Here is a 27,002-nt window from a genome sequence, read left to right on the forward strand (position 1 = left end):
AGCAGCAGTTCACAGGAGGCTCCACAGCACTGAGGAGGTCACCTAGAACACGTCTGCAAACCAACTTCCCAGCTCAACGAATAAACCCACAAGAACTGAAACCAGCACCAGAGTTACAAACCTTTACATAAATATTGGAGACTAACTTTCAATTCCTGGTCTTTATTACTTAATGTTAAAATTTCATCAACTGCCTGAGCCTGGCCCCCTGGGATTACTAGTCCAGTGACATTACCACTACCCTGCCTCATCAAAACATTGTCTGATTTGTTGATGCTTCTAACACGTCACCCATTATCCTCTCCCACTACCAACCCCACCCCGCCAGCCTTTGGATCAATATAATCCCCGTACAATACACTGAAAGGTGGTTTACTCCTCCTCGCCCTCTGAAGTGGCCTAGCAAGCCAAAGGCAGTAGATGATACCTTCTAGGGTCAACTATCCAATGAGGATGGGAGGTTACACATTGTGGTAGAAGAAACACAGAGAATACATGCTCTATGGTACAACTTTAGGGGAGTACAGGAGCAGAGGGACCTAAGGGTTAACATGCATAATTATCTGAAGGTGACCAGGCAAGTTGAAATAGTTGCTAAGGCAGCTTCTTGGGTTTATAAATAGAGACATAGAATATACAGGCAAAGCAGCAATGCACCACCTCTATAGATTGAGTATTGTATTCTGGGCACGTTAATAAAGGAAGGATGTTAAAGCCTTGGAGAGAGTGCAAAGGAGATTTACTAGAAATGATACCAGGAATGAGGGTTTATAGATACAAGGAAAGAGGAGAGAGATTGGGCTTACTCCCATTATGACCAATTTCAACAGGGTAAAAAGGAGGATATTCTGTTTCTGCCAGTTGGTATGTCAGTAACAGTAAATTGTCAGCAAGAGAGAGCTAGGAGTGAGATGAGGAGAAACGTCTTTTGTTCAGACAGTGGTTAAGATTTGGAATGTGTTACCTGTGAGAGTGGTGGAGGCGGATTCAAAACAGAGCTGGATATATGTTTGAAAAGGGGTGAATTGAGGGCCACGGAGATAGGGCCGCAGAGTGGGACTAGCTGGGGTACCTCTTTTGGGTGCTGGTACAGACTGGATGGGTCGAATGGCCTCTTTCTGCACTGTATGATTCCAGGATTCTGAAAGGGACTCTCCTGTCGTTAGTAAAAACACTCCAAGGATAATCTCTTACCCGCTTCCAGTCATCGGGTGAGACGTGCCGGATCAAATCCTGTGGCACCAGTTCCTTCAGCATCTTGGGAATGTTTGGGAATTGGGACTTGTCATCTTCAAACTTCACCCTGTAAATGAGCGCCGCCAATTGCAGCACGTCATCACGGGAACACTTGTGGTAGCCACGCAGATACTTAGGAAGCTCCTAAGACAAGGAAGAGAAAAGCATGTCTGAGACTCCATGGACTGAGGGTCGCGCTCTCCCAACTAGGTTCCAGTCCAACTGTTAGCTTGCCATGGCATCCGTATATCCACGGGCAGGTCAAACTGAGGCACTTTGTCTTCACCATCTCGCTCCGTTATTGTCTAATCTCAAGTGACCCCAGCCTGTGGTAGCCCTCGAGTCACTGAGCTAGAAAGCTGGGGGCGTGCAATCTACCATCAGTTTCTACTGTCTGGTGTAGACTCCAAACCAGAGTCGACATTCAGCAAGAGCCACAAGGACATAAAACCGGTTGGCTGATGATGTTGGTTGTTTAGCACACTGCAAGATTCAAGCCCGACTTGAGCAGAAACTCAAGGCCAACACCACCGCCCCCCCACCCCAGTACCAAGTGACCACCTAGTAGACGTTGTCTGAATTAGATTTTATTGGCATGTGTACTCAAACAAAGGGTTATGGGAATGCAGTGAGAAATTTCCAATGTTGCCATTTTCAGTACCATTCTAGGTACAAAAATCTTTAAGTAGTTGTGGTTCTGTTCGCCGAACTGGAAGTTTTTGTAGCAAACGTTTCGTCCACTGGCTAGGAGACATCATCAGTGCTGTGGAGCCTCCTGCGAAGCGCTTCTTTGATGTTTCTTCCGGCATTTATAGTGGTCTGTCCTTGCCGCTTCCGGGTGTCAGTTTCAGCTGTCCGCTGTAGTGATTGGTATATTGGGTCCAGGTCGATGTGTCTGTTGATGGAATTTGTGGATAAATGCCATGCCTCTAGGAATTCCCTGGCTGTTCTCTGTCTGGCTTGCCCTATGATAGTAGTGTTTTCCCAGTCAAATTCATATTGCTTGTTGTCGGAGTGTGTGGCTACTAGGGATAGCTGGTCGTGTCGTTTCGTGGCTAGTTGGTGTTCATATATGCGGATTGTTAGCTGTCTTCCTGTTTGTCCTATATAGTGTTTTGTGTAGTCCTTGCATGGTATTTTATAAACTACATTAGTTTTGCTCATGTTGGGTATTGGCTCCTTTGTTCTAGTAAGTTGTTGTCTGAGCGTGGCTGTTGGTTTGTGTGCCGTTATGAGTCCTAGGGGTCGCAGTAGTCTGGCTGTCAGTTCTGAAACGCTCCTGACGTATGGTAGTGTGGCTAGTCCTTTTGGTTGTGGCATGTCCTCGTTCCGTGGTCCATCTCTTAGGCATCGTTGATAAAGTTGCGCAGGTATCCGTTTTTGGCGAATACTTTGTATAGGTGTTCCTCTTCCTCTTTTTGCAGTTCTGGTGTACTGCCGTGTGTTGTAGCTCTTTTGAATAGTGTCCTGATGCAGCTTCGTTTGTGTGTGTTGGGGTGGTTACTTTCATAGTTTAGGACTTGGTCTGTGTGTGTTGTTTTCCTGTGTACCCTTGTGGTGAATTCTCCGTTCGGTGTTCTCTGTACTATCACGTCTAGGAATGGGAGTTGGCTATCCTTTTCTACTTCTCTCGTGAATCGGATGCCTGTGAGTGTGGCGTTGATGATCCGGTGTGTTTTTTCTATTTCCGTGTTTTTGATGATTACGAAAGTGTCATCGACATATCTGACCCAGAGTTTGCGTTGAATTTGTGGTAGGGCTGTTTGTTCTAACCTTTGCATAACTGCCTCTGCTATGAGTCCCGAGATTGGTGATCCCATGGGTGATTTGTTCGTATATCTGATTGTTGAATGTAAAGTGTGTAGTGAGGCATAAGTCCAGTAGTTTAAGTATGCCGTCTTTGTTGATAGGTTCCGCCTCCTGTTTTCTGTTCTGTATGTCCAGTAGGTTGGCTATTGTTTCTCTGGCTAGGGTTTTGTCAATCGAAGTGAACAGTGCCGTCACGTCGAATGAGATCATGGTTTCTTCTTTGTCTATGTGTGTATTCCTGATGACGTCCAAGAATTCCTGTGTTGATTGTATGGAGTGTTTGGATCCGCTGACCAGGTGTTTCAGTTTCTGTTGTAGTTCTTTGGCCAGTTTGTATGCTGGTGTCCCTGGTAGTGATACTATGGGTCTGAGTGGGATGTCTGGTTTGTGTACTTTGGGTAGTCCATAGAATCTGGGGGTGTTGTTGCTTTCCGGTTTCATTCTTCGTAGGTCCGCTTTGGTTACAATAGCCGCGCAACTTTATCAACAGATGCCTAAGAGATAGACCACAGAACGAGGCCACAACCAAAAGGACTAGCCACACTACCATACATCAGGAGCGTTTCAGAACTGTGACAGCCAGACTACTGCAACCCCTAGGACTCATAACGGCACACAAACTAACAGCCACGCTCAGATAACAACTTGCTAGAACAAAGGAGCCAATACCCAACATGAGCAAAACTAATGTAGTTTATAAAATACCATGCAAGGACTACACAAAACACTATATAGGACAAACAGGAAGACAGCTAACAATCCGCATACATGAACACCAACTAGCCACGAAACGACACGACCAGCTATCCCTAGTAGCCACACACTCAGACAACAAGCAACATGAATTCGACTGGGAAAACACTACTATCATAGGGCAAGCCAGACAGTGAACAGCCAGGGAATTCCTAGAGGCATGGCATTCATCCACAAATTCCATCAACAGACACATCGACCTGGACCCAATATACCAATCACTACAGCGGATAGCTGAAACTGACACCCGGAAGCAGCAAGGACAGACCACTATAAATACCAGAAGAAACATCAAAGCAGTGCTTCGCAGGAGGCTCCACAGCACTGATGATGTCTCCTAGCCAGGGGACGAAACGTTTGCAACAAAAACTTCCAGTTCGGCGAACAGAACCACTACAACAAGCACCCGAGCTACAAATCTTCGCACAAACTTTGAAAATCTTTAAGTAGAAAAATATGAAAATAAAAGTTAAAAAATTCAACATTACAGTCCCCAATGTCTCATCTCAAGTAGGTGTAAAAGATCCCATTCTGCTATGTTAGAGAAGAGCAGGGCAGATATTCCTCGTGTTACACAGAACATAGGAGCAGGAGGCCATTTGGCCTTTGCAGCCTGTTGCACCATTCATCACGATCATGGCTGATCGTCCAACTCAATAGCCTAATGCTGCTTTCTCCCCATAACCTTTGCTCCCATTTGACCCAAGTGCTGCATCCAGCCACCTCCTGAATCTTATTTGTTACCAGGTAGCAGAGTCTAGCAGGGGTACCCTAGATCCAATGAGATAAGGGAATGGGTGATGGTTATGGTTCACTTAAGCGATAATTGAGGGAGTACTGGACTGGATATGGGTAGCGAATGTCAGTGCGTATATCGGAGTTTGAGTGTGTGTGCGCGATTAGAAATATTAATGCCTAGACTCTATTTAGCCAGCATTTAAGCTCTGGTATTTAAACACATTGGCCAATATTTATCCCTCAAAGCAACTTCACAAAAACAAACCATCACCCTGTTACATTGTTGTTTTTGGAACCTCACAGCTTGCAACTTGGCTGCAGCATTTCCCTGAACTGATGCTCCAACATTGGTGGGTCACAGTCTGAGGAGAACAGGTAGGTCATTTAGGACTGAGACGAGGAGAAATGTCTTCACTCAGAGCGGGGAGTCTGTGGAATTCTCAAAACAGTCGAGACCAAAACATTGGAATGTTTTTTTAAGAAGGAGATGGATATATTTCATAGGGTTAAAGGGATGAAGGAGTATGGGGAGAAAGCAGGAACAGGACAGAGCTCAATGATCAGCCACGATCATATTTTTAGATTAGATTAGATTCGATTCCCTACATTGTGGAAACAGGCCCTTCGGCCCAACAAGTCCACACCGACCCGCCGAAGCGCAACCCACCCATACCCCTACATTTACCCATTACCTAACACTACGGGCAATTTAGCATGGCCAATTCACCTGGCTCGCACATCTTTGGACTGTGGGAGGAAACCGGAGCACCCGGAGGAAACCCACGCAGACACGGGGAGAACGTGCAAACTCCACACAGTCAGTCGCCCGAGGCGGGAATTGAACCCGGGTCTCTAGCGCTGTGAGGCAGCAGTGCTAACCACTGTGCCACCGTGCTGCCCACTAATATTGAATGGTGTAGCATAGTCAGAGTCTACTCCTGATTTCTACCTGTTTTTATATTGCAAAATTGAAAATGTTGCTGGAAAAGCGCAGCAGGTCAGGCAGCATCGACGTTTCGGACATGAGCCCTTCTTCAGGAATTCCTGAAGGGCTCATGCCCAAAATGTCGATTCTCCTGCTCCTTGGATGCTGCCTGACTTGCTGCGCTTTTCCAGCAACACATTTTCAGCTCTGATCTCCAGCATTTGCAGTCCTCACTTTCTCCTTATATTTCAAAATGCCTGGTGGTGATGAAAATATATAAACAGTAAACTCACTGCGGTAAATGGTTACAGGAAACAGAATGGCAAATGCTCCAATCCTATAGTATTCCAAATCTTATTTGGGTGAAAAGACTGCAGCACAAGCCACAATCCTCTAAGAATTAGGAATCAGTGACCAGCCAAATGCACCATGTAACTGAATACACCCTCAAGCCCAAGACCGTGTCCCATGTCTCAGGCCTACCGGAAACTTCTGTTTGCTGCACCATGGTACCTGATAATAATGAAAGATGGAGTCCGCCATCGGGTCCTTTCCGGGAACTGTATGTGTCCATAATTTCTTCATGAAGAAGACCTGGTATGTCAGAGAAGGCATTACACCTAGAGAAACAACCACAAAAAACTGACATCTTTCGTTTCTCAGAAGGACTGAACTAATAATCCTGAAAAAAAAAGGGGGGTTCAGGTTACAAAAAGAAAATGCTAGTGAACGGCAAAGCCCACGAAGCTGACGTCATCTCCTAAAACGTCTGTGCAAGCTCCAGTCCTTCGGAGAGGAATCGGTGTGAATCGAGGCGTTGCTAGTCAGTTTTACCGCCTCACTCAAGAACAGATTTCAATTCAGCTGTGCCCCCAGTGGGGGGTGTGTATCTCTCCATCTGGGAGACAGCAATTTCAAATCCCACTCTGGGGACAGGAACACACCACACTCCACTAGGGTCCAGAGGCGGTGCTGCAAGGTTCAGGCCACTGCTTGGGGAGAACCAACTTAAACCAACGTACCGCACCCCACCCTGGCCTCAAGAGGGTCGTGAATAGATTTTTTTTTCAGTCAGAATTTTATTTCTACTCACTCCACAAACCCCAGCTCACACAGATGCCTCGTCTTCTCTACTCACACTTCAACCAAGTCAGAAAGGTAGGCAGTACTGGCTGGGGCTGTTTCCCCTGGAGCAGAGGCGGAGGGGGGAGACCTTAGAGGTTTATAAAATCATGAGGGACACGGACAGGGTGAATGGCCAAGGTCTTTTCCCTGGAGTTGGGGGTGAGGCACAAAATTAGAGGAGACAGGTTTACGGTGAGAGGGTGGTGGTGCGTGTATGGAATGAGCTGCCAGAGGAATTGGTGGAGGCTGGTACAATTACAGCATTTAAAAGGCATCTGGATGGGTATATGAATAGGAAGGGTTTCGAGCGATAGGGGCCAAATGGGACTAATTTAGTTTGGGAAATTTGGTCAGTATGGATGAGTTGGACCAAAGGGTCTGTTTTCAAGCTGCATGATGCTTACTCTTTAAAATATCCCTTAATTAAGAGAAGACCAGTGTTCTTTAGTTCCACTGCGCTAATTTTGAAGAGGTGCAGCATTGGAGGTCACGCGCGATCCCTCAACCGAAGTAAATAAGACAGATCTGGTCATAATGATCACGCTGCTGTAATGGGATGGGGGCCTTGCCTCATACAGCTCGCCTGCATTATAAAAATAAACCACTGCAGGACGTGCGGCAGAGTGAGGAACCACTCATTGATCAGCCAGCTAAAATCGTTCAAAATAAGAAAATTAAAAGAACGGTGCAAGTCGGAAATCTGAAATGGAATTGGACAGCACTCGAGAAACCCACTGCAGGTCTGGCAGCATCTGCAGAGGGAGAAACAGAGTTAACGATTCAAAAGGATTCTTTGTTGGGAATGCCAAAAGAAGATTTGTAACCTAAACTGTTTCTCCTTCAGCTGACTTGCGTGTTGCCTTGTAGTGTTGGCCATGTTGTGCTGCTATCAATAGCTCGACTTGACCATGCTCATCCTGCCAATATGAAAAATCATCTGGAAATCACAGCCATCGCTTTCAGTGCCAATTCTGAGTATTCCATAACAATAATGGACAATAAGCAACTGCCTACCCCCTACCCCCTACCCCCTTCATCCTCAGTGACCAAACGTTCAGAGAAATACACATTCCCCAAAAACACCACAGTATAGAACCAGAAAACAATCCCAAGAAGATGCTTTTTGTTAAACATCAACCTGTACAGAGACGTTTTTACTTTGGAGCAGGTGGGACTTGAACCCAGGCCTCCCGGTCTAAATGTAGGGACACTACAAGAACCTGGATATTTACAAAGACAAAATACAAGTCAGCTTGCACAGCCAGATTCTGTTCTGTTCTTTACCATCCTTCATTGGCCGAGCCTTCTTGATCCAGTCAGTGAGGTGTCGTACAAAGTCAAAGAAGAAATCTCCTTCGGGAACACTGATCACCTGGGAAGCAACAAGATCACCATCAGCATTGGCCAGATCCTCCCTCACACTGAGTGCAAGCACCTTGACCCAAGCTTCACCCCTAACAGGTTCAGGGACCTCCACAAGGGGCTGGAACTCAACACAAGGCCAGGATCGTTGTAACAGGGTGCAGGATGAGGGACAGAAGGAGGGGGATGATGGTGGTGGGTGGGAAAGAGGCATGTCAGGGGGTGGGGGGTGGCGTGAAGGGGGTTGGTGGGATCGGGCGGGGAGTGGAGGGAGGAGAGTGGAGGGATCAGTCTACACTGACAGCCCAAAGTTGTTGATCAGCCCACATGGGATCAGATTACCATGAGGTTTGAAACTCTGGGGTTGTGCTTCAGTTGTCCCTTTGGCACCGGGAAGGTGGTGGGGGTTGGGTTCCTACAACACACAGACTGCAGCGTTTTGGAAAAGGGCAGTTCTCTTCTCAAACCGGAGGTGGGGGTTAGAGATGGACAACAAAATGCTGGCCCAGCTACTGACATCCACATCCCAAACAGCAAATATTCCTAAAAATCAAAGTTACCCATAGTTCTGCTTCCAACTTCCAACTTCTTCTATTCCTTTACTATTACACACATCATGACTCCTGCACCAATCGCCCCAGTAGCTGGTTACCTTGTCAGAGATCTTGACAAATAAGCTGAAGCCATCGGGAGATTTCAGCATCAGTCTGCCTGAAATATTGTGGCAGAAGTCTTTGGCTTTGGTGCTGGATTCCACCTCAAATGCCTGCGGAATTTACCAATCACAGTTAGGGCTTCAGAGACCGGAGAATCCTTACATTGCTCCCCCCTCAATGGAGATATTTACATACCCACTGACACGTTTGTAACCCAAGCAGGTTTGGGGCCTCACATTATAAAAAGATACATCAAAACTGACATATAGACAAGCAAAAGGAAAAGGAAAAGGAAAAGTTGAGACCAGAACAGAGCTGGTATACAGAACAGAAGAACAAAAATAGTCAACAACCTGAGGCCACAGAAAAGGGATGGGGTGAACGGTGACTGGATAGTACGGACAAGGCTGGATAATGTGTTTCCATTTGTCATGTAACTACGACAGTTACCTATAAACCTAATTAAAAAAAAGGAATTTAAAAATCCTTCAACCAAAATGTGGGCATTGCAACCAAATGGAATGGGAGAAAGTGAGGACTGCAGATCACAATCGAAAAGTGTGGCGCTGGAAAAGCACAGCCGGTCAGGCAGCATCTGAGGAGCAGGAGAGTCGACGTTTTGAGCAAAAGTTCTTCATCAGGAACCTTCTTCACATTCCCGAGGAGGAGCTTATGCTCAAAACGTCGACTCTCCTGCTCCTCAGATGCTGCCTGACCGGCTGTGCTTTTCCAGCGCCACACTTTTTGAAGCAAATGGAATAGCCAAGGGGAACACCTGAGATGTATTTATCTTTACTCTTTTAGGGCACATGGGCATGCCTGGCAATTTTCTGCATGCCATGCTTGGCTACTTCAAAAGGGGTGTGTAAAAGGTCTGTGGGGAGATGGTGGCACTGGTCTAACAATCCAGAATCACAGGCTAATGTTGAGGAAGGCTCTCTGCATCTTAAACATTAACTCTGCTTTCTCTCCACAGAGGTTACCAGGCCTGCTGAGCTTTTCCAGCCATTTCTTATTTTGCTTCTGGGGCCATTGGGCTTAAGTCCCACATGTAGATAGCAATATTTTTTAAAAATTTGGAATAAAAAGCTAATCTCAAACTTAGCTGGTTCACTAATGTCCTTCAGGGAAGGAAATCTGCTGAACTTATCCAGTCTGACCTACATGCAAAGCCACAGCAACGGATCTCAACTGCAATAAATGCTGGGCCAGCCAGTGACACACACATCCCATGAATTAATAATTTAAAAAAAGAAGAAAATGTCTGAAGTCACATGGCGGCAAGACTGGGTGGGAATGGCAGATTTCCTTTTAAAGTTATGGACATATAAAAGGAAGTTATACAAACACAATATAGTTAGGAAGTAAAATTCAGACTAATAAGGGTTACGTGAAGAGAGATGGGAAAAGGTTTGTGGAGTATAAACACCAGTATTGAGCTGAAGGGCAGAAAAGTCAGCCTCGTCATTTCATTCTCTGTCAATATTTGAGGCAAATGCTCTATCTCTGCCTAGAATTGGAAAACTAATGAGGGTCCATTCTTTGGGGCTCATTCAACACAACAGCGCCAACACAAGCAAGGGTGACATGATGGCTCAGTGGTTAGCACTGCTGCCTTACAGGATCAGGACCATGGGTTCGATTCCAGCCTCAGGCCACTGTCCATGTGGAGTTTGCACGTTCTCCCAGTGACTGCGTGGGTTTCCTCCCAGATTCCAAAGATGTACAGGTTAGGTGGATTGGCCATGCTAAATGCGGGTTAAATCAGCCAAGATTGAATGGCCTAATTTCTAGTCCTATGTCTTACGGATAAGGTAGGGGGATGGGTGGGATGCTCTTTGGAGGGCTGTTGTGGACTTGATGGGCCAAATGATCTGCTTCCACACTGTAGGGTTTCTATGATGATTCTTTATCGATTGATTGGAGATAGCATCTTAAGATTAGTGAATGAATCAGGAAAATTCTAATCACTGACTGTTCTGGCTTTTGGTTTAAAGCATCACACTGGGATATTGGGAAAAGTCAGAGAGATGCAATAGTTAACAACCCCACAAACCTACATCAGAGCAGCAACCTTTCCAAACTCTCAGAATAACTGGGGTTGGGTAATAAATTCTAATCTGGGTGTCACTGGCCAGTTTATGTAGAAGGATAAATGCCCGATTAATATTCCCTAGGAATACTGCCACAAATAACTAATCAACCAGGAGGAATTACCATACAAGAATTGAGTGACAGGTGTCATAGACCTAAGTAAGAATGTCATGGAAAGAGAGGCAATTTTGTAAATAAATACATTCAATAGAACAGAGACCCTGCTGGATGTACCTTTGAAGAGAAACAAAGGTACTGTTGATCAGCTGGGATATTGTGCACAGCAGGTTAATCTGATAAGTGCGAGTTGAGGCATTTTGGGAGATCTACAAAGGGAAGAACATACATTGACCGGTAGGACCCAAGGGAAGTACTGAGGAACAAAAGGGACCTCGGTGTACAAATCTGTATATCCCTGAAGGAGCCAGCACATAGACAGAATGGGGAAGAAACCAAGTTGGGATGTGTGCCTTCTGTTGCCAGGACATAGAATATAGGAGCAAGGAAGTCTTGGTTACAACTTTACAAAGCATTGGCTAGGTCTCTGATGGAATATAGTTGAAAAGGGTGGCGCTGGAAAAGCACAGCATGTCAGGCAGCATCAATGATTCGGGCACGATGAAGGGCTTATGCCCGAAGCGTCGACTCTCCTGCTTCTCGGATGCTGGCTGTGCTTTTCCAGCACCACACTTTTGACTGACTCTCCAGAATGTACAGTCCTCACTTTCTCCTTCACTGATGGAATATTACATACAGTTCTGGTTGCCACACAGATGTGATTGCAGTAGAAGGGGTGCAGAGGAGATTAGATTCCCAACAGTGTGGAAACAGGCCCTTCAGCCCAACCAGTCCACACCGACCCTCCGAACAGTAACCCACTCAGACCCATTTCCCTCTGATTAATGCATGTAACACTATGGGCAATTTAGCATGGCCAATTCACCTGACCCGCACACCTTTGGACTGTGGGAGGAAACCAGAGCACCCGGAGGAAATCCACACAGACACAGGGAGAATGTGCAAACTCCACACAGTCGCCTGAGGCTGGAATCGAACCTGGCACCCTGGCGCTGTGAGACTGCAGTGATTCACCAGGATGCTGTCTGGGATACAAAGTCTCAGTTATGAGGAGACTAGATAGGATGAGTTTGTTTTCCCTGGAGCAGGGGAGACTTGGGTGGGTGAGAGTGTGCAGGAAATCTGATTGAGGCATACAAAATTATGAGGGGCACAGACACATTCTCTGCTGACATTAAACCATTTGTCTGCAATGTAATATATTTCTTGTGAAACAGGGTGACACTTACCTCGTCTGTGTCGTCAGGGAAGTAAACTTTGTGGAAGATCTGAGTGGTTTTATGCTGAATAGCCTCCACTTCCACTAGGTGAGGTGGGTATTTCCTCAATCCATTCCTGTAAATGGCCAACACGAGAGGTGGAGCAACTTGGTCAATCTCATTTATAAAGAAGGTTCTAGCATTTCTACAGCATCTCTACTGCCCTGGGCCATTATTGTGGCTTTACACCCATTGGAGTACTTTAGGAACGTAGAACATTACAGCGCAGTACTGGCCCGTTGGCCCGCGATGTTGCGCCAACCTGTGAAACCAATCCTACACTATTCCATTTTCATCCATATGTTTATCCAATGACTATTTAAATGCCCTTAAAGTTGGAGAGTTGCAGGCAGGGCATTCCACACCCCTACTACTGAGTAAAGAGCTTATCTCTGACATCTGTCCTATATCTATCACCCCTCAATTAAAGCTCTGTCCCTTTGTGCTAGCCATCACCATTCGAGGAATAAGGCTCTCACTGTCCACCCTATCTAATCCTCTGATTATATATGTCTGAATCAAGGCACCTCTTAACTTTCTTCGTTCTAACCAAAACAGCCTCAAGTCCCTCAGCCCTTCCTCATAAGACCTTCCCTCCATACCAGGCAACATCCAAGTAAATCTCCTCTGAACCCTTTCCAAAGCTTTCACATCCTTCCTATAATACGGTGACCAGAACTGTACGCAATACTCCAAGGGCAGCTGCACCAGAGTTTTGTAGAACTGCAGCATGACCTTGTGGCTCCGAAACTCAATTCTTCTACTAATATAAAAGCTATCACTCTGTATCCCTTCTTAACAGCCTTATCAACCTGGGTGGTAACTTTCAGGGATATACGTACATGGACTCCGATCTCTCTGCTCAGCTACACTACCAAGAATCTTACCATTAGCCCAGTACTCTTTATTCCTGTTACTCCTTCCAAAGTGAATCACCTCACACTTGTCCACATTAAACTCCATTTGACACCTCTCAGCCCAGCTCTGCAGCTTATCTATGTCCCTTTGTAACCTGCAATATCCTTTAGCACTGTCCACAACATGACCAACCTTAGTGTCATCCACAAAGTTAAAGACCCCACCACCAGGGATATACTTCCCTCCCCACCCCTCTCCGCCTTCTGCAAAGACCGTTCCCTCCATGACTACCTGGTCAGGTCCACGCCCCCCTACGACCCACCCTCCCATCCTGGCACTTTCCCCTGCCACCGCAGGAACTGTAAAACCGGTGCCCACACCTCCTCCCTCACCTCTATCCAAGGCCTTAAAGGAGCCTTCCACATCCAAAGTTTTACCTGCACATCCACAAATATCATTTATTTTATCCGTTGATCCCGATGCGGTCTCCTCTACATTGGGGAGACTGGACGCCTCCTAGCAGAGCGCTTTAGGGCACATCTCCGGGACATCCGCACCAATCAACCACACCGCCCTGTGGCCCAACAATTCAACTCCCCCTCCCACTCTGCCGAGGACATGGAGGTCCTGGGCCTCCTTCACTGCCGCTCCCTCACCACCAGACGCCTGGCGGAAGATGAGGCGTTCTTCCTCCTCGAAACATTTCAACCCCAGAGCATCAATGTGGACTTCAACAGCTTCCTCATTTCCCCTTCCCCACCTCATCCTAGTTTCAAACTTCCAGTTCGGCACTCTCCCCATGACTTGTCCGACCTGCTTATCATCTTTTCCACCTATCCACTCCACCCTCTCCTCCCTGACCTATCACCTTCATCTCCTCCCCTACTCACCCATTGTACTCTATGCTACTCTCTTCCCCACCCCACCCTCCTCTAGCTTATCTCTCCACACTTCAGGCTCTCTGCCTTTATTCCTGATGAAGGGCTTTTGTCCGAAACGTCGATTTCGCTGCTCGTTGGCTGAACTGCTGTGCTCTTCCAGCACCACTGATCCAGACACAAAGTTTACTAACCCATCCTTCTACGCTCTCATCTAGGTCATTTGTAAAAATGACCAACAGCAGTGGACCCAAAACAGATCCTTGTGGTACATCACTCGTAACTGAACTCCAGGATGAACAGTTCCCATCAACCACCATCCTCTGTTTTCTTTCAGCTAGCCAATTTCTGATCCAAACCATTAAAATCACCCTCAATCCCATGCCTTTGTATTTTGAGTAATAACGTACTGTGGGGAATCTTATCAAATGCCTGACTGAAATCCATACACACCACATCAACTGCTTTACCCTCATCCACCTGTTTGGTCACCTTCTCAAAGATCTCAATAAGGTTTGTGAGACATGACCTACCCTTCACAAAGCCATCCCTAATTAACTTACTCCTTTCTTAGGAGATTATAAATCCTCTCTCAATTAACCTTTTCCAACACTTTACCCACAACAGAAGTAAGACTCACTGGTCTATAATTACCAGCTTCTCTCTACTCCCCTTCCTGTACAAAATGTAGGGATGTAGTCACTGGTATAATGAATTGAATCACTCCCATAAATGGAAACAAGATCAGAGATTATTGACTTGTCGTGACATCAATTGACGGATATATCACTGTTCACCTTCAGAATAACTCCTTGTGATCTCCATAAGGGCTGGTGAAGGCCGCAGCCATTGTTACTCCAGAAGCTAGAGATTACCCCTCCATCTGAGAGAGTCCTGGGCCTGCACACAGGTAGCAGAGCACAAAGGAGGGATAGTTTGGGAGGTCAGCACAGGACATGGTTTCCTTTGGGGAATTTACACGACTTGGATGTTAGGACACACCCCACTCCACTGGATGCCTGTGCAATCAGAATACCGATGCTCACAGAAAAGGGTGCAGGCAGATTGAGACTGAGTGCGCCAAGTGAGGATGAGAAACGGTCATTCTTACCGGAGTGCCTTCTGGAGACGATGCATGCAGTCCACAGCAAGCAGGTGGCTTTTCCTCGACTGTAGAAATCTCTGGACGTGGGGCAGGAGGACATTGCTGGGGGGAAAGAGTCCCGTACAGAGCCAGAGCAACTCCCAGCCCCTCTCTTCACTGTACCTGACCGAAAACACACACCATGAACGCCCTAAGCTGCAAGCAAAACTGAGATGACCAGCATCAAAAAGGTGGGAGGGAACAACAGGCAGTGATCAGGACATCTGGCATAGTGAGGGCCAAGGCGACCGCATGGCACTGCTGGCATTGGACCAGTAATAGAGGGTACAGGCTAATGCTCTGGAGGAGACATGGGTTCACATCCTCGCAGGACAGTTGGCGGACTTTAAAATCAATCTGGAATTGAAAGCTAGTCTCAGTGATGGTGGCCATGACAATGGTGATTCTTGTAAAATCTCATCTGGTGCACTTTCAGGAAGGAAATTTGCCAATTTTTACCTGGTCTGATCTACATGTAACTCCAGACTCTCAGCCATGTGATTGACTTGATTGCCCCCTGGGAATGGTCCTGGCCAATGGAGAGTTGATTAAATTTAATCAATAGTTATCAATTATTGTATGTTTCGGGATGTGGATTCCAAAAATGGAGGTTAATGGATATGGGTCAGTTCTCTAAAGGCTTTTTCTTTTTAAGAAAAAAAGATAGAAAGCCAATTTGGAACAGTGACCTTAATACATCAGTTTCAAGAAAACCAGTGACTACAGCAGGGATAAATCCATGTTGTTCATGGACAAAATGTTTAAATGCTAGGTTTACGAAAGGCAGACTTAACTAATCATGATAAACTTTTGTGAAAAAAAACAGTAGATGCTGGAAATTCTCTGCATGTCCGGCATGATCTGTGGAGAGAAAGAGTTAACAATCCAAGTCCAGCGACCCTTCCTCAGAAGTGATGGGTAGCTGGGAAAACATTTTATGCAGAAGATAGGGAGGTACCACTAAACGATAAGTAGCGATAGAACAACAGTTGGACAGACAAAGGAGTGGATAACGATCAGCCTGGGAGAATGAATGGCTGCTAATGGAGACTATGAGGAGATAACAATGGGTAGTGTGATAACAAGGCCTGGTGTGTGGAGGTGCACAAATGCTGCCAAACTTGCTGAGATTTTCCATCAATTTCCACCTCTGTATCACACTCATTTCAATTTTCAGGAGGCAGAATAGTTTCTCCCACCAAAAGAAGGAAGTCAGTTCAAGTAAACCAAATCACTTTGGTAGAACTGTTTTACAGGCTGAAAGTGTGTTGCTGGAAAAGCGCAGCAGGTCAGGCAGCATCCAAGGAGCAGGAGATTCGACGTTTCGGGCATAAGCCCTTCCTGACCTGCTGCGCTTTTCCAGCAACACATTTTCAGCTCTGATCTCCAGCATCTGTAGTCCTCACTTTCTCCTCTTTTACAGGCTGCAAAGCTGCCAAACCAGGAGGGATTTTAACCTTTAACATGTCAGGACAGAGACCATTTCGGCCATCACACTTATAAGATGCACCAAGGGACTTGGAAAGCAATTAAAGTTGATTCCACCAGGCAAGAAAATGAAACTTTGGAAAATCGATTCAATAAAAATGTTAAAAGTTCAGATATGAGAGACATTGAATCTTCATAATGGATGTTGTTGAGAGTTAGGTTGAAACTTTGTATTAATCTTTGCATCAAGGTCTTTCTGACTGTAATACATAGTTTTTTTCTGGCATAATACGTTAATATCCTGTTGTTAAAGCACATGCTGCATCCTTGAGTGAATAGGTTTGTGACCAACCACAATGTTACCCAACTGCTAAAGTTAAATGTAAGATCAATCAAGTCAGCTTTCATTCTGGGATCTGACCTATCCAGTGTTACCTTCAGCTGGAGTCATAACACTTGGTGGAGCTCAAAGAAAAACAGGATCATCTTAACACCAAATTTTAAAAAATATATATATAACCAAAACTCTATCCTCCACAGAAAACAGATGGGACTACTTTAAGTTTGGAATTACAATCAGCTCGGACCGAAGGGTCTGTTTCCATGCCGTATGACTCCGTGGTTCTAAGACTCATCCTAAACCAATGAATGTTCTACCCAGTGTAAAAGCTTCAATTGGCACCCTGTTTAAAAACTTGGCACCCTATAAAAATCCATCCCCATGTCTCTCAGAGTTGAGTTTAAAAAACAAAGGTCCAAAGCACCTGTAGATTGCCCTCTATACCTGCCTCTGAAACAGGACTGTTGATCAAGATGATCAAACAAGGATGAACCAAATACTCATACACTAACACAGTATACACCAACAATGTGGCTTCAAACACACTGTCTCCAATTTGATTAATTTACTTCACTACAATATTATGCACAAGCCTGACATTTGAAAACGATCAATGTTGGGAAGCTGAAGGGGAAGCCTTTCCAGCTCCCTATGCCTGCTGCCCCATTCCACTAACAAATAGTTTCTGTATCAAAAGTACGTTAACAAAAGGTCTCACTCATCTTTCCAACTCTTCACTTATTCCTTTAATGACCCCAAAGAAACCATCGGGTTTTGACATTTATTGACATCAAGTCCTGTTCTCTTCTCCATTCCACTTTTGTTACTCATTGAATAAAGACTTCACCTTCAGCCATTCCTGATGAAGGGCTTTTGTCCAAAACGTCGATTTTCCTGCTCTCGGATGCTGCCTGACCTGCTGTGCTTTTCCAGCACTACTCTGATCTAGACTCAGATTTCCAGCATCTGCAGTCCTCACTTTTGACTACTTTATTTAGTTTTCACTTTGTAAGGAACAATGTAAGACCATAAGAAATAAGACCACAAGACACATGAGTGGAATTAAGGCCATTCGGCCCATCAAGTCCTCTCCGCTATTCAATCATGGCTGATGGGCATTTCAACGCCACTTACCCGCACCCCTTAATTCCTTGCAAGATTAAGGATTTATCAATCTCTGCTTTGAAGACATTCAACGTCCCGGCCTCCACACGGCTCCATGGCAATGAATTCCACAGGCCCACCACTCTTTGGGCTGAAGAAATGTCTCATTTCCATTCTAAACTGACCCCCTCTAATTCTAAGGCTGTGCCCATGGGTCCTAGTCTCCCTGCCTGATGGAAACAGTTTCCCAGTGTCCACCCTTTCTAAACCATGCATTATCTTGTAAGTTTCTATTAAATCGCCCCTCAACCTTCTAAACTCTAATGAATACAGTCCAAGATCCACAGCTGTTCTCAGCTAATTTAACATGTTAAAATAGAATAATAGAACCTCTACAGTGTGAAAAACAGGCTATTCAGCCCATCAAGTCCACGTCAACCCTCTGACTCACTCCCCTGCATTTCCCATGGCTAATCCACCTCTCCATCACATCCCTGGATACTATGGGCAATTTACCCTGGCTAATTCACATAGCCTGCACATCTTTGGACTATGGGAGGAAACCAGAGCACCCAGAGGAAACCTACGCAGATAAGGGGAAATAGTGCAAATTCCACACACACAGTTGCCAGAGGTTGGAATCGAACTCTGGTTCCTAGCACTGTGAGGCAGCAGTGCTAACCACCAAACCACTGTGCTGCCTTTAATTTAATGTTCGGTGCTTGCAGAATCAAGAAGGGGGAAGACCGTTTCATTTTGGAGAGTAATTTTGTGGGCTTGGTGCAGACATGGTTGGGGCGTGTTTGTACATGTAGGTTTTTGATGAGCTTTCACAACCTTGAAAAGAGATGGGCTTGGTGGTTCGGTGCATGAAAAAGGGTGAAGAAAATAACTGGCTAGCAACAGGGCTACAACGTTACACAGACAGCCAAAACAAATCCATAGGTCAGTGTGTGCAGCTGTACCAGAGAGTAGATGCAGAAGGTTAAAATGTTCCAGCAATAAATCCTGCAAAACTGATTAAAACAGTTTAGGAAATTCATGAGTTTCCTCTGAAATTAAAAGGTAACATTAAGTTAAGTTTGTTTATGGAATCCAGGGAGAGTAATTAGCTGAAGAAAAGCATCTAGTGAATACACAAACACATTGAAAGAAACCAGTTACCGCTGCGTTTGCCTGGACAACAAACATTAACATGGGAGCAGCACGGTGAGTCAGTGGTTAGCACTGCTGTCTCAGTGCCAGGGACCCGGGTTCAATTCCACCCCTGGTTGACTGTCTGTGTGGAGTTTGCACATTCTCCCCGAGTCTGGGTGGGTTTTCTCCGGGTACTCCAGGTTCCTCCCACAGTCCAAAGATGTGCAGGTCAGGTGGATTGGCCATGGGAAGTGGCCCCATTGTGTTCAGGGATATTTAGATGGGATGGATTAGCCATGGGACATGTAGAGTTGGGGGGTGGGATGCTTTTCCGTGGGTCGGTGTGGATTTGGTGGGTTAAATGGCCTGTTTGTACACTCTACGGATTCTACACTGGAACAGTAAATTCCTATCAAGTTTTGTTCCTTTTCCCCCACCTCTGAGGACAAAGTAGGAAGGAAGAGTATGAATCTTTTTTGCTGGTGTTTGTAATGAATTTGTTTTGCATGGTGCAATACACTTCTTTTCTTGTATATTAAAGATTGTGTGTATCTATGTCGAGATAGCGGAGAAAGTGAGGACTGCAGCTTTTGCCCCAAACGTCGATTCTCCTGCTCCTCGGATGCTGCCTGAGCTGCTGTGCTTTTCCAGCACCACACTCTCTAACCTGCATGTCAAGATATGTCTCACTGAGATCTGACTTATTAGTATTAATATCTATTGGAATTGTAACTCTTCAACTAAGTTGAAGTCAGCTCCAACCTCCTCACAGTATCCTAATACAAAATACTCATTTAATTATCCAAAATTTAATCTGAAAATGTCTTGTCTATTGCAGAGTCAGTTTTGAACAGGGTCACATGCCCTAACACTTCATACACACGACAAGGAGTTGCCAGAGGTCAGGAGGTCCCTGACAAAGGGGCAGCACTCCGAAAGCTTGCAATTTCAAATAACCCTGGTGGACTATAACCTGACGTTTTGGTGACTCCTGACTTCATATATACAGAACTTTTATGAATCAAATGTTTTATTTACAACTCAAATTGGTTATTATTTCACCCCAAACGCAGTCAGGTTAATGACTGGACTTACTTCACATGGTTATCAGTGAGTTGTTTGAGAACCTGGCAGTAAATCTCATCCTTCATCAGCTCCCCTTTCAGAGCAGCTTCAAATATTTGGTCGGTCAGCTCATTCACAGACCGTGTTCTCTTGGAGGGGTAATCGCCCATGTACTTCATGATAGGTGCTGGCTAGGAGTCAAGGCAATGACCGAAAGAACATTCATTCACCCAGTGCCTTCACAGAGAGTGACGGCACAGGGTTATCACCAGACTAATAACCCAGAGACCAACATCACCGATTCTCAGAGACCAATTCTCACTCCTCCCCCCCGACACACACAGTGGCTCAGTGGTTAGCACTGCTGCCCCACAACACCAGGAACCCAGTTTTGATTCCAGCCTCAGGCGACTGTCTGTGTGAAGTTTGCATGTTCTCCCAGTGTCTGCATGGGTTTCCTCCGGGTACTCCAGTTTCCTCCCATAGTCCAAAAGATGTGCAGGTAAGGGTGGATTGGCCATAGTCTTCAGGGACGTGTAGGCTAGGTGCATTAGTCAGGGGAAATGTAGAGAATAGAGTAGGGGAATGGGTCACTATTCACATGGTCAGTGTGGACTTGTTGGGTTGAACGACCCATTTCCACACTGTAGGGGATTCTAATGTCTATAGCGCTCAGATAAGGAGGGCCATCAGTTTGCCTGGGATAACGTAACCATCTTGGGACATGCTGATCAAAGACACACATGGGAATTTCTAGAGGCCTAGTTCTCAAACCAGAACGCTATGAACAGACAGAGAAATGGACCCTAGATACAAGCCACTGTAGGGCGGGACTGGAAATGCCACAAACCACCATAACAGACCGGGTCAGATAGATAATGAGCAGAGTACTACAACAACGCTTCATAGGAAGGTGCACTGAGGATGTTACCTAGTAGGGTGATGACACATCTGCACACAAACCAACCAACTCAGCAAGCAAACTGCATTATAGCTCTGGGGAAATGGGTTCAAATCCCACCAGGGTCTCAGAATTTAAATTCTAGGGATGACATTGGAATTGAAAGTCATTTTCCATGATAGCAACTATCATGGAAACCCATCTTCCTCATTAACGACCTTCAGGGAAGGAAGTCTACCATCCTTAACCAGTATGGCTGACATACGAAACTCCAGATCCACAGTAACTGGCCGCTGAAATGGCCAAATTGCATCCTGACAGCCCAGATACTGAAGCAGCCCATGTCCAAATGCAGCAAGTGCTGAACAATATCCAGGCTTGGACTGACAAGTGGTAAGTGATATGGGCATCACAGTGGGTGGCACGGTAGCACAGTGGTTAGCACTGCTGCCTCACAGCACCAAGGTCCCAGGTTTGGTTCCAGCCTCGGGTGACTGTCTGTGTGGAGTTTGCACATTCTCCCCGTGTCTGCGCGAGTTTCCTCCAGGTGTTCTGGTTTCCTCCCACAGTCCAAAGATGTGAGAGTCAGGTGACTTGGCCATACTAAATTGCCCATAGTGTCAGGTGCATTAATTGGAGGGAAATGGGTTTGGTGGGTTACTCTTCTGAGGGTCAGTGTGGACTGTTCGGCCCAAAGGGCCCATTTCCACGCTGCTAATCAAAATGGCAGGCACTAATCATCACCAATAAGAAACAATCGAACTATCACCCCCTGATATCAAATTACCGAGTAATATTACCATCACTGAGTCCCCACCATCAATATTTTGGGGGTTGCCATTGGCCAGAATAAATAGTGACCATAGGAGTAGGTTAGAGGCTAGGAATACTGCAACAAGTAACCCTCCAAATCCTGTCCACCATCTACAAGGCACAAAGTCAGGAGTATGATGGAATACTCCCCACTTGCCTGGATTGGCACCACAAACTTCTGTCCCTCTACCACTGCCACCCCATACACACTGCTGCTACATACAAGATACACTGCAGAAATTCACTCCCCTCCACAACAGCACTATTATTTTGAGGAACATTCTAGTAAATTTCTTCCACGTTCACACCGAGGTCCTCCTGTCCTTCCCAAATGCCCAGAAATTGACTGGCACTGAATTCAATCACTAGACTCTGAACTCAATCAACACTCCAAAAAAAAGGAGCAACACTGCAAAAGCTAGTGCTTCTAAATAAACCTGTTGGACTATAGTCTGGTGTTGAGAGACTTGGAAACTTGTGTAAGACTGGTTGACATGGTTGGAAGCCAGATCTCTGGGAAATGAAAAAGGATATCAGTGAATGCAAGACAAGCTTCTTGTGATAACTCCTCATTACTCAGCAGCTTCTTCAATAGAGGCTGTTTCATCGGCTCTCTGGTACAGGACCACATCTTGTCTTTCCCACGATTCTTTGTGATCATCACTCTGCTTAGTGTGTGCTTTGGAGGTGGCCTACAATTTTGAAAACAACAGAAGGGTAAAGGGTTACAAAGGCATCTACTTGAAAATGATACAAAACATCATTGCAAAACCGCACCAATTCCTTTCTCTTGATGGAGAATGTTCCAGAATGGTTCCTGGGATGACAGGATTGTCCTTTGGGGAGAGATTAAGGAAATTGGGTCTGTGGAATTGAGAAGAATGAGATTCTGTCTCCTACACACTCAAAATTCCTTAAGGGAGAGGCAGATCAGGAAGGAAGTTACTTCTGGCAGTAGAGTCTGGAACCAGGGAAATTAATCTAGGAGTAAAAGACAAGCCATTAAAAGGACAGAGGTGATGAGGAATTTCTTCACACAAATGGTGATGAATCCTCAGAATTCATTTCCCCGGATGACTGTAGAACTATCATGGAAACCCATCTTCCTCATTAATGACCTTCAGGGAAGGAAGTCTACCATCCTTAACCAGTGTGGCTGACATACGAGACTCCAGATCCACAGTAACTGGCCTTTGAAATGACCAAATTGCATTCTGACAGCCAAGATACAGAAGCAGCCCATGTCCAAATGCAGCAAGTGCTGAACAATATCCAGGCTGACAAGTGGTCAGTGATATGGGCATCACCGTAGCACAGCAGTTAGCACTGTTGCCTCACAGCACCAAGGTCCCAGGTTCGATTCCAGCCTCGGGTGACTGTCTGTGTGGAGCATGCTCAGAGACTGATGGATTTCTAGACAGTGATGACATCAAAGGACACAGAGATAATGAAAGAATATGGTGTTGAGGTAGATGTTCAGCCATCAGCTAGATGAGTGGACCAGGCCTGAGGGGCTGAATGGCCTACTCCTGCCCCTATATTCCTACCTGAAGTAGTCATATGAGAACTCTTCCAGTGTGTAAGGCTTAACCTTCTCCTCCAACTCGGATATGGACAACTGGGAGGTCCTGATGGCTTCCTGTCGCTGGCCTGGCGTCATGGTAACCAAGCACTGGAATGAGAGAGAGTGGGAGACATATGGTGTGGTTCTGCACACTCTAACCCAACCATTGCCCAAGCAGAGGGACTGGACAACCATATTCTCTCACATCGAATTGGTGAGCTCTGCCCAATTTACATCGCATACCTTCCACCACGTTTACCCATTAAATGATCTCAGAAGCATGTTTTTTTATATATGGAAATAAATGGTAAGGGCCCAAGTATTAGCTTAACTTGTGTATCAGAGTTTATGTATTCAAGCCTCACACCAGAACGGAGTCCCACAGCCAGACTGACACACACACACACTCGTTTACAGAGTACCATATTTTCAAATACTGCCCCAAGTTTAGTTGTTGCTGTGGACAGCCCAGATATTCTGCAACCTCCAAACAGGGTTCCCTGATGCATTCCTGCCTCAAGCGACAAAAATAGATCAATGATTATTCAGTATCACTAAAACAGAGAGACATTCTGCAAAAACGCTCTGCTTCGTACTCATCAGGACACGTGCAAGAATGCCAAATTTCAAAAGGGAGCAACAATTTATACTCCACAACAAAAGGCTATGATTGGTTGGTAAATCAACGCTGACCAGTTGAGGCAGTGGCACGGAGAAGGAATGGAGGAATTATTGTTGCCAGGCAACAGATCAGCCAACCAAATCAGTACCTTTTTCATATGCAGCATGAATCAATGATCCTTTAAAAATTTGGCATTTTTTTTTACATGCCCTGACAAGCACAAGACAAAACAATCTTGGACAGCAAGTCTCTTTTCTTAGTAATACTCAAGAACAACTCATTCAATTCAATTGCTGTTTGCAGGATCTCTATGCACAAATTAATTGTGTCCCTTTATCTACCCAGCAGCGAATACACTTGAAAATTAATTCACAGGAGGTGAAATACTTGGGAATATTCAATAGGTGCTACTGATAAATGCAGGCCCATCCTTTGGCATCTCGGACTGAGGCAACAGATTACAACAACAAAACCACTCACCACAATCTCAGCTGGTGGCTTGGTGACAGTAGGCAACACGTAGACGCAGTCAGTGGGGAAGTCACCTTTCTGCTTGGTCCTTTCGTTCATTCCATGACCCCAGCCGCAGGTCATCACTTGCTCCCCGGTGTCATGCTGCAGAAGGATCAGGTCTCCCTTTTGGAAGCTGAGGAACGTCAACTCATCGCCAACTGCATGAAAGAGTAGAACCATAAACGTCGTAGTTAGCCAGAACTGGCGTAGCTCTGGACGACTGCCGAACATTGCCAATCTCTCTGCTGGGAAATGTGAAGAAGCTGGGTGGTATGGAAAATGGTGGAGGGGTGGCTCTATTAATTAAGGAGTGATCAATGCCATTTGTTTTGTAATGGATACAGGACTTTCCTGACTAAAAAGGGGTCAATCTGCAGAGCAGCGACTATCTAGTTCAGAAGGAACAGATTCCTGGGGGGGGAAAAAGGGGGGTGTGTAATTCATCTTTGGTTCATTGGTTTCAAAAGGGCCAGAACGCAGACATTGAGCAGAATTTTGACACAATTCTGAGGATGTGGGGTTTGCTTCAGATGAATCCCAATCTTCCCACTGGCACACCCCATTTCAGAGGCATCTTTAAAGTGGTCAGTTTGGAGTCAAAGCATCTACATGGTGTGGAAGTCAGCTAATCAAAAGTCTCTCATTGATGAGAACTTCCCATTCGGCATGTAACACCTCCATGTGGTAGTCAGAGAAAGGTCAGTGAGAGAAGGTGGCCTCCCAGCAGCAGATCAGGAAAGCCATTGTTTCTCCAACCCCAGTCCTCAACACCCTCCCCGTAACCTGTTAGCGTTCCTGTGTGAAAATGCCCAACTGTCATTAATTGCTCAGTTCAACAGAAGTTGGGTCCCTGCCATTTGGGGCTGTAGGACAATTTCAACACAAACATCTTGCTCCAACTAATCCCAGGCTTTTTATTTTTAAAAATTCATTCACAGGAGGGTGTCACCAGCTAGGCAGCATTTATTGCCCAGAGGCAAGTTAAGAGACAACCACATTGCTGTGGGTCTGGAGTCACATGTAGGCCAGGCCAGATAGGGATAGCAGTTTCCTTCCCTAAAAGGGCATTAGTGAACCAGGTGAGGTTCTTTTTCAATAATTGATTTGTGATCATCAGAGAAATGTACCGCACGGAAACAGGCCCTTCGGTCCAACTCGTCCATGCCAACAGGTACCCCAACCTAACGTAGTCCCGTATCTCTCCAAACCCTTCCTATTCATATACCCATCCAAATGCCTTTTAAATGTTGCAATTGGACCAGCCTCCACCACTTCCTCTGGTAGCTCATACATGTACCACCCTCTGCGTGAAAAAGTTGTCCCTTTTAGATTTTTCCCCTCTCACGATAAACCTATTCCCTCTAGTTCTGGACTCCCCGACCTCAGGGAAAATACCTGGTCTATTTTCCGTATCCATTCCCCTCATGATTTGATAAACTTCTACTCCCTATCATTGGACAATTCCAGAGCTTTTTTTTAAAAATTTAATTCACATTCCACTACCTACCATGGCAGAATTAGCACCCGAGTCCCCTGAATATTGTCAGAGTCTCTGGATTATCAGTCCAGTGACAATACCACATGATCATCACCTCTCCTATGCATTCTTGCATAATATATGGGTGACACCGGAAGGGCCACTTAATCAGCCATCCCGAAGTTCCCTTGGACCGAGAGGCTTGAGCAGCCGGTGCGGAGGGCAGTTAAGAGTCAACCACATTGCTAATGGGCCTGGAGTCACATGTAGGATGGCAGATTCTCTTCCCTAAAAGACGACAATAACAAACCAGTTGTGTTTTTAAAATGACCATAAAGAACACATTTGGGTCATAGTGAGCCTAGATCCATGAATTGGATTCAATTTCCACAAGCTGCTGGGTGGGATTAGAATTGGAATTAGAATTAGAATCCCTACCGTGGGGAAACAGGCCCTTCGTCCACACAGGACATTGGTTAGGCCACTGTTGGAATATTGCGTGCAATTCTGATCTCCTTTATATCGGAAAGATGTTGTGAAACTTGAAAAGGTTCAGAAAAGATTTACAAGGAGGTTGCCAGGGTTGGAGGATTTGAGCTACAGGGAGAGTCTGAACAGGCTGGGGCTGTTTTCCCTGGAGCAGAGGCTGAGGGGTGACCTTATAGAGGTTTACAAAATTATGAGGGGCATGGATAGGGTAAATAGGCAAAGTCTTTCCCCTGGGGTTGGGGAGTCCAGAACTAGAGGGCATAGGTTTAGGGCGAGAGGGGAAAGATATAAAAGAGACCTAAGGGGCAACTTTTTCACACAGAGGGTGGTACGTGTATGGAATGAGCTGCCAGAGGAACTGGTGGAGGCTGGTACAATTGTAACATTTAAGAGACATTTGGATGGGTATATGAATAGGAAGGGTTTGGAAGGATATGGGCAGGGCACAGGCAGGTGGGACTAGATTGGGTTAGGATATCTGGTCGGCATGGACGGGTTGGACCGAAGGGTCTGTTTCCCTGCTGTACATCTCTGATTCCATGACCCTCTGAAGAGTAGTCCACCCAGACCCATTCCCCTACATTTACCCCAGACTAATACACCTAACCTGCACATCTCTGAACATGACGGGCAA

The 27,002-nt window shown here is 45.7% G+C and overlaps 1 protein-coding gene across 1 annotated transcript in view; it reads right to left on the bottom strand.

Moving 5' to 3' along the window:
* Positions 1-27,002, bottom strand: part of myo7aa (myosin VIIAa) — a 182,976-nt gene that overhangs the window by 17,971 nt on the left and 138,003 nt on the right. Inside the window, exons 36-45 of the mRNA XM_060826303.1 lie at positions 24,370-24,560; positions 23,251-23,375; positions 22,238-22,395; positions 20,020-20,173; positions 14,883-15,038; positions 12,006-12,111; positions 8,601-8,714; positions 7,871-7,958; positions 5,975-6,081; positions 1,195-1,380 (exon numbers count right to left, since the gene is read on the bottom strand). Of these exons, the coding sequence (XP_060682286.1) occupies positions 1,195-1,380; positions 5,975-6,081; positions 7,871-7,958; positions 8,601-8,714; positions 12,006-12,111; positions 14,883-15,038; positions 20,020-20,173; positions 22,238-22,395; positions 23,251-23,375; positions 24,370-24,560 (1,385 nt within the window). The remainder of the gene's footprint in view (positions 1-1,194; positions 1,381-5,974; positions 6,082-7,870; positions 7,959-8,600; positions 8,715-12,005; positions 12,112-14,882; positions 15,039-20,019; positions 20,174-22,237; positions 22,396-23,250; positions 23,376-24,369; positions 24,561-27,002) is intronic.

This window comes from Hemiscyllium ocellatum, chromosome 6 (assembly GCF_020745735.1).
Source record: "Hemiscyllium ocellatum isolate sHemOce1 chromosome 6, sHemOce1.pat.X.cur, whole genome shotgun sequence".
Lineage (NCBI taxonomy): Eukaryota > Metazoa > Chordata > Chondrichthyes > Orectolobiformes > Hemiscylliidae > Hemiscyllium > Hemiscyllium ocellatum.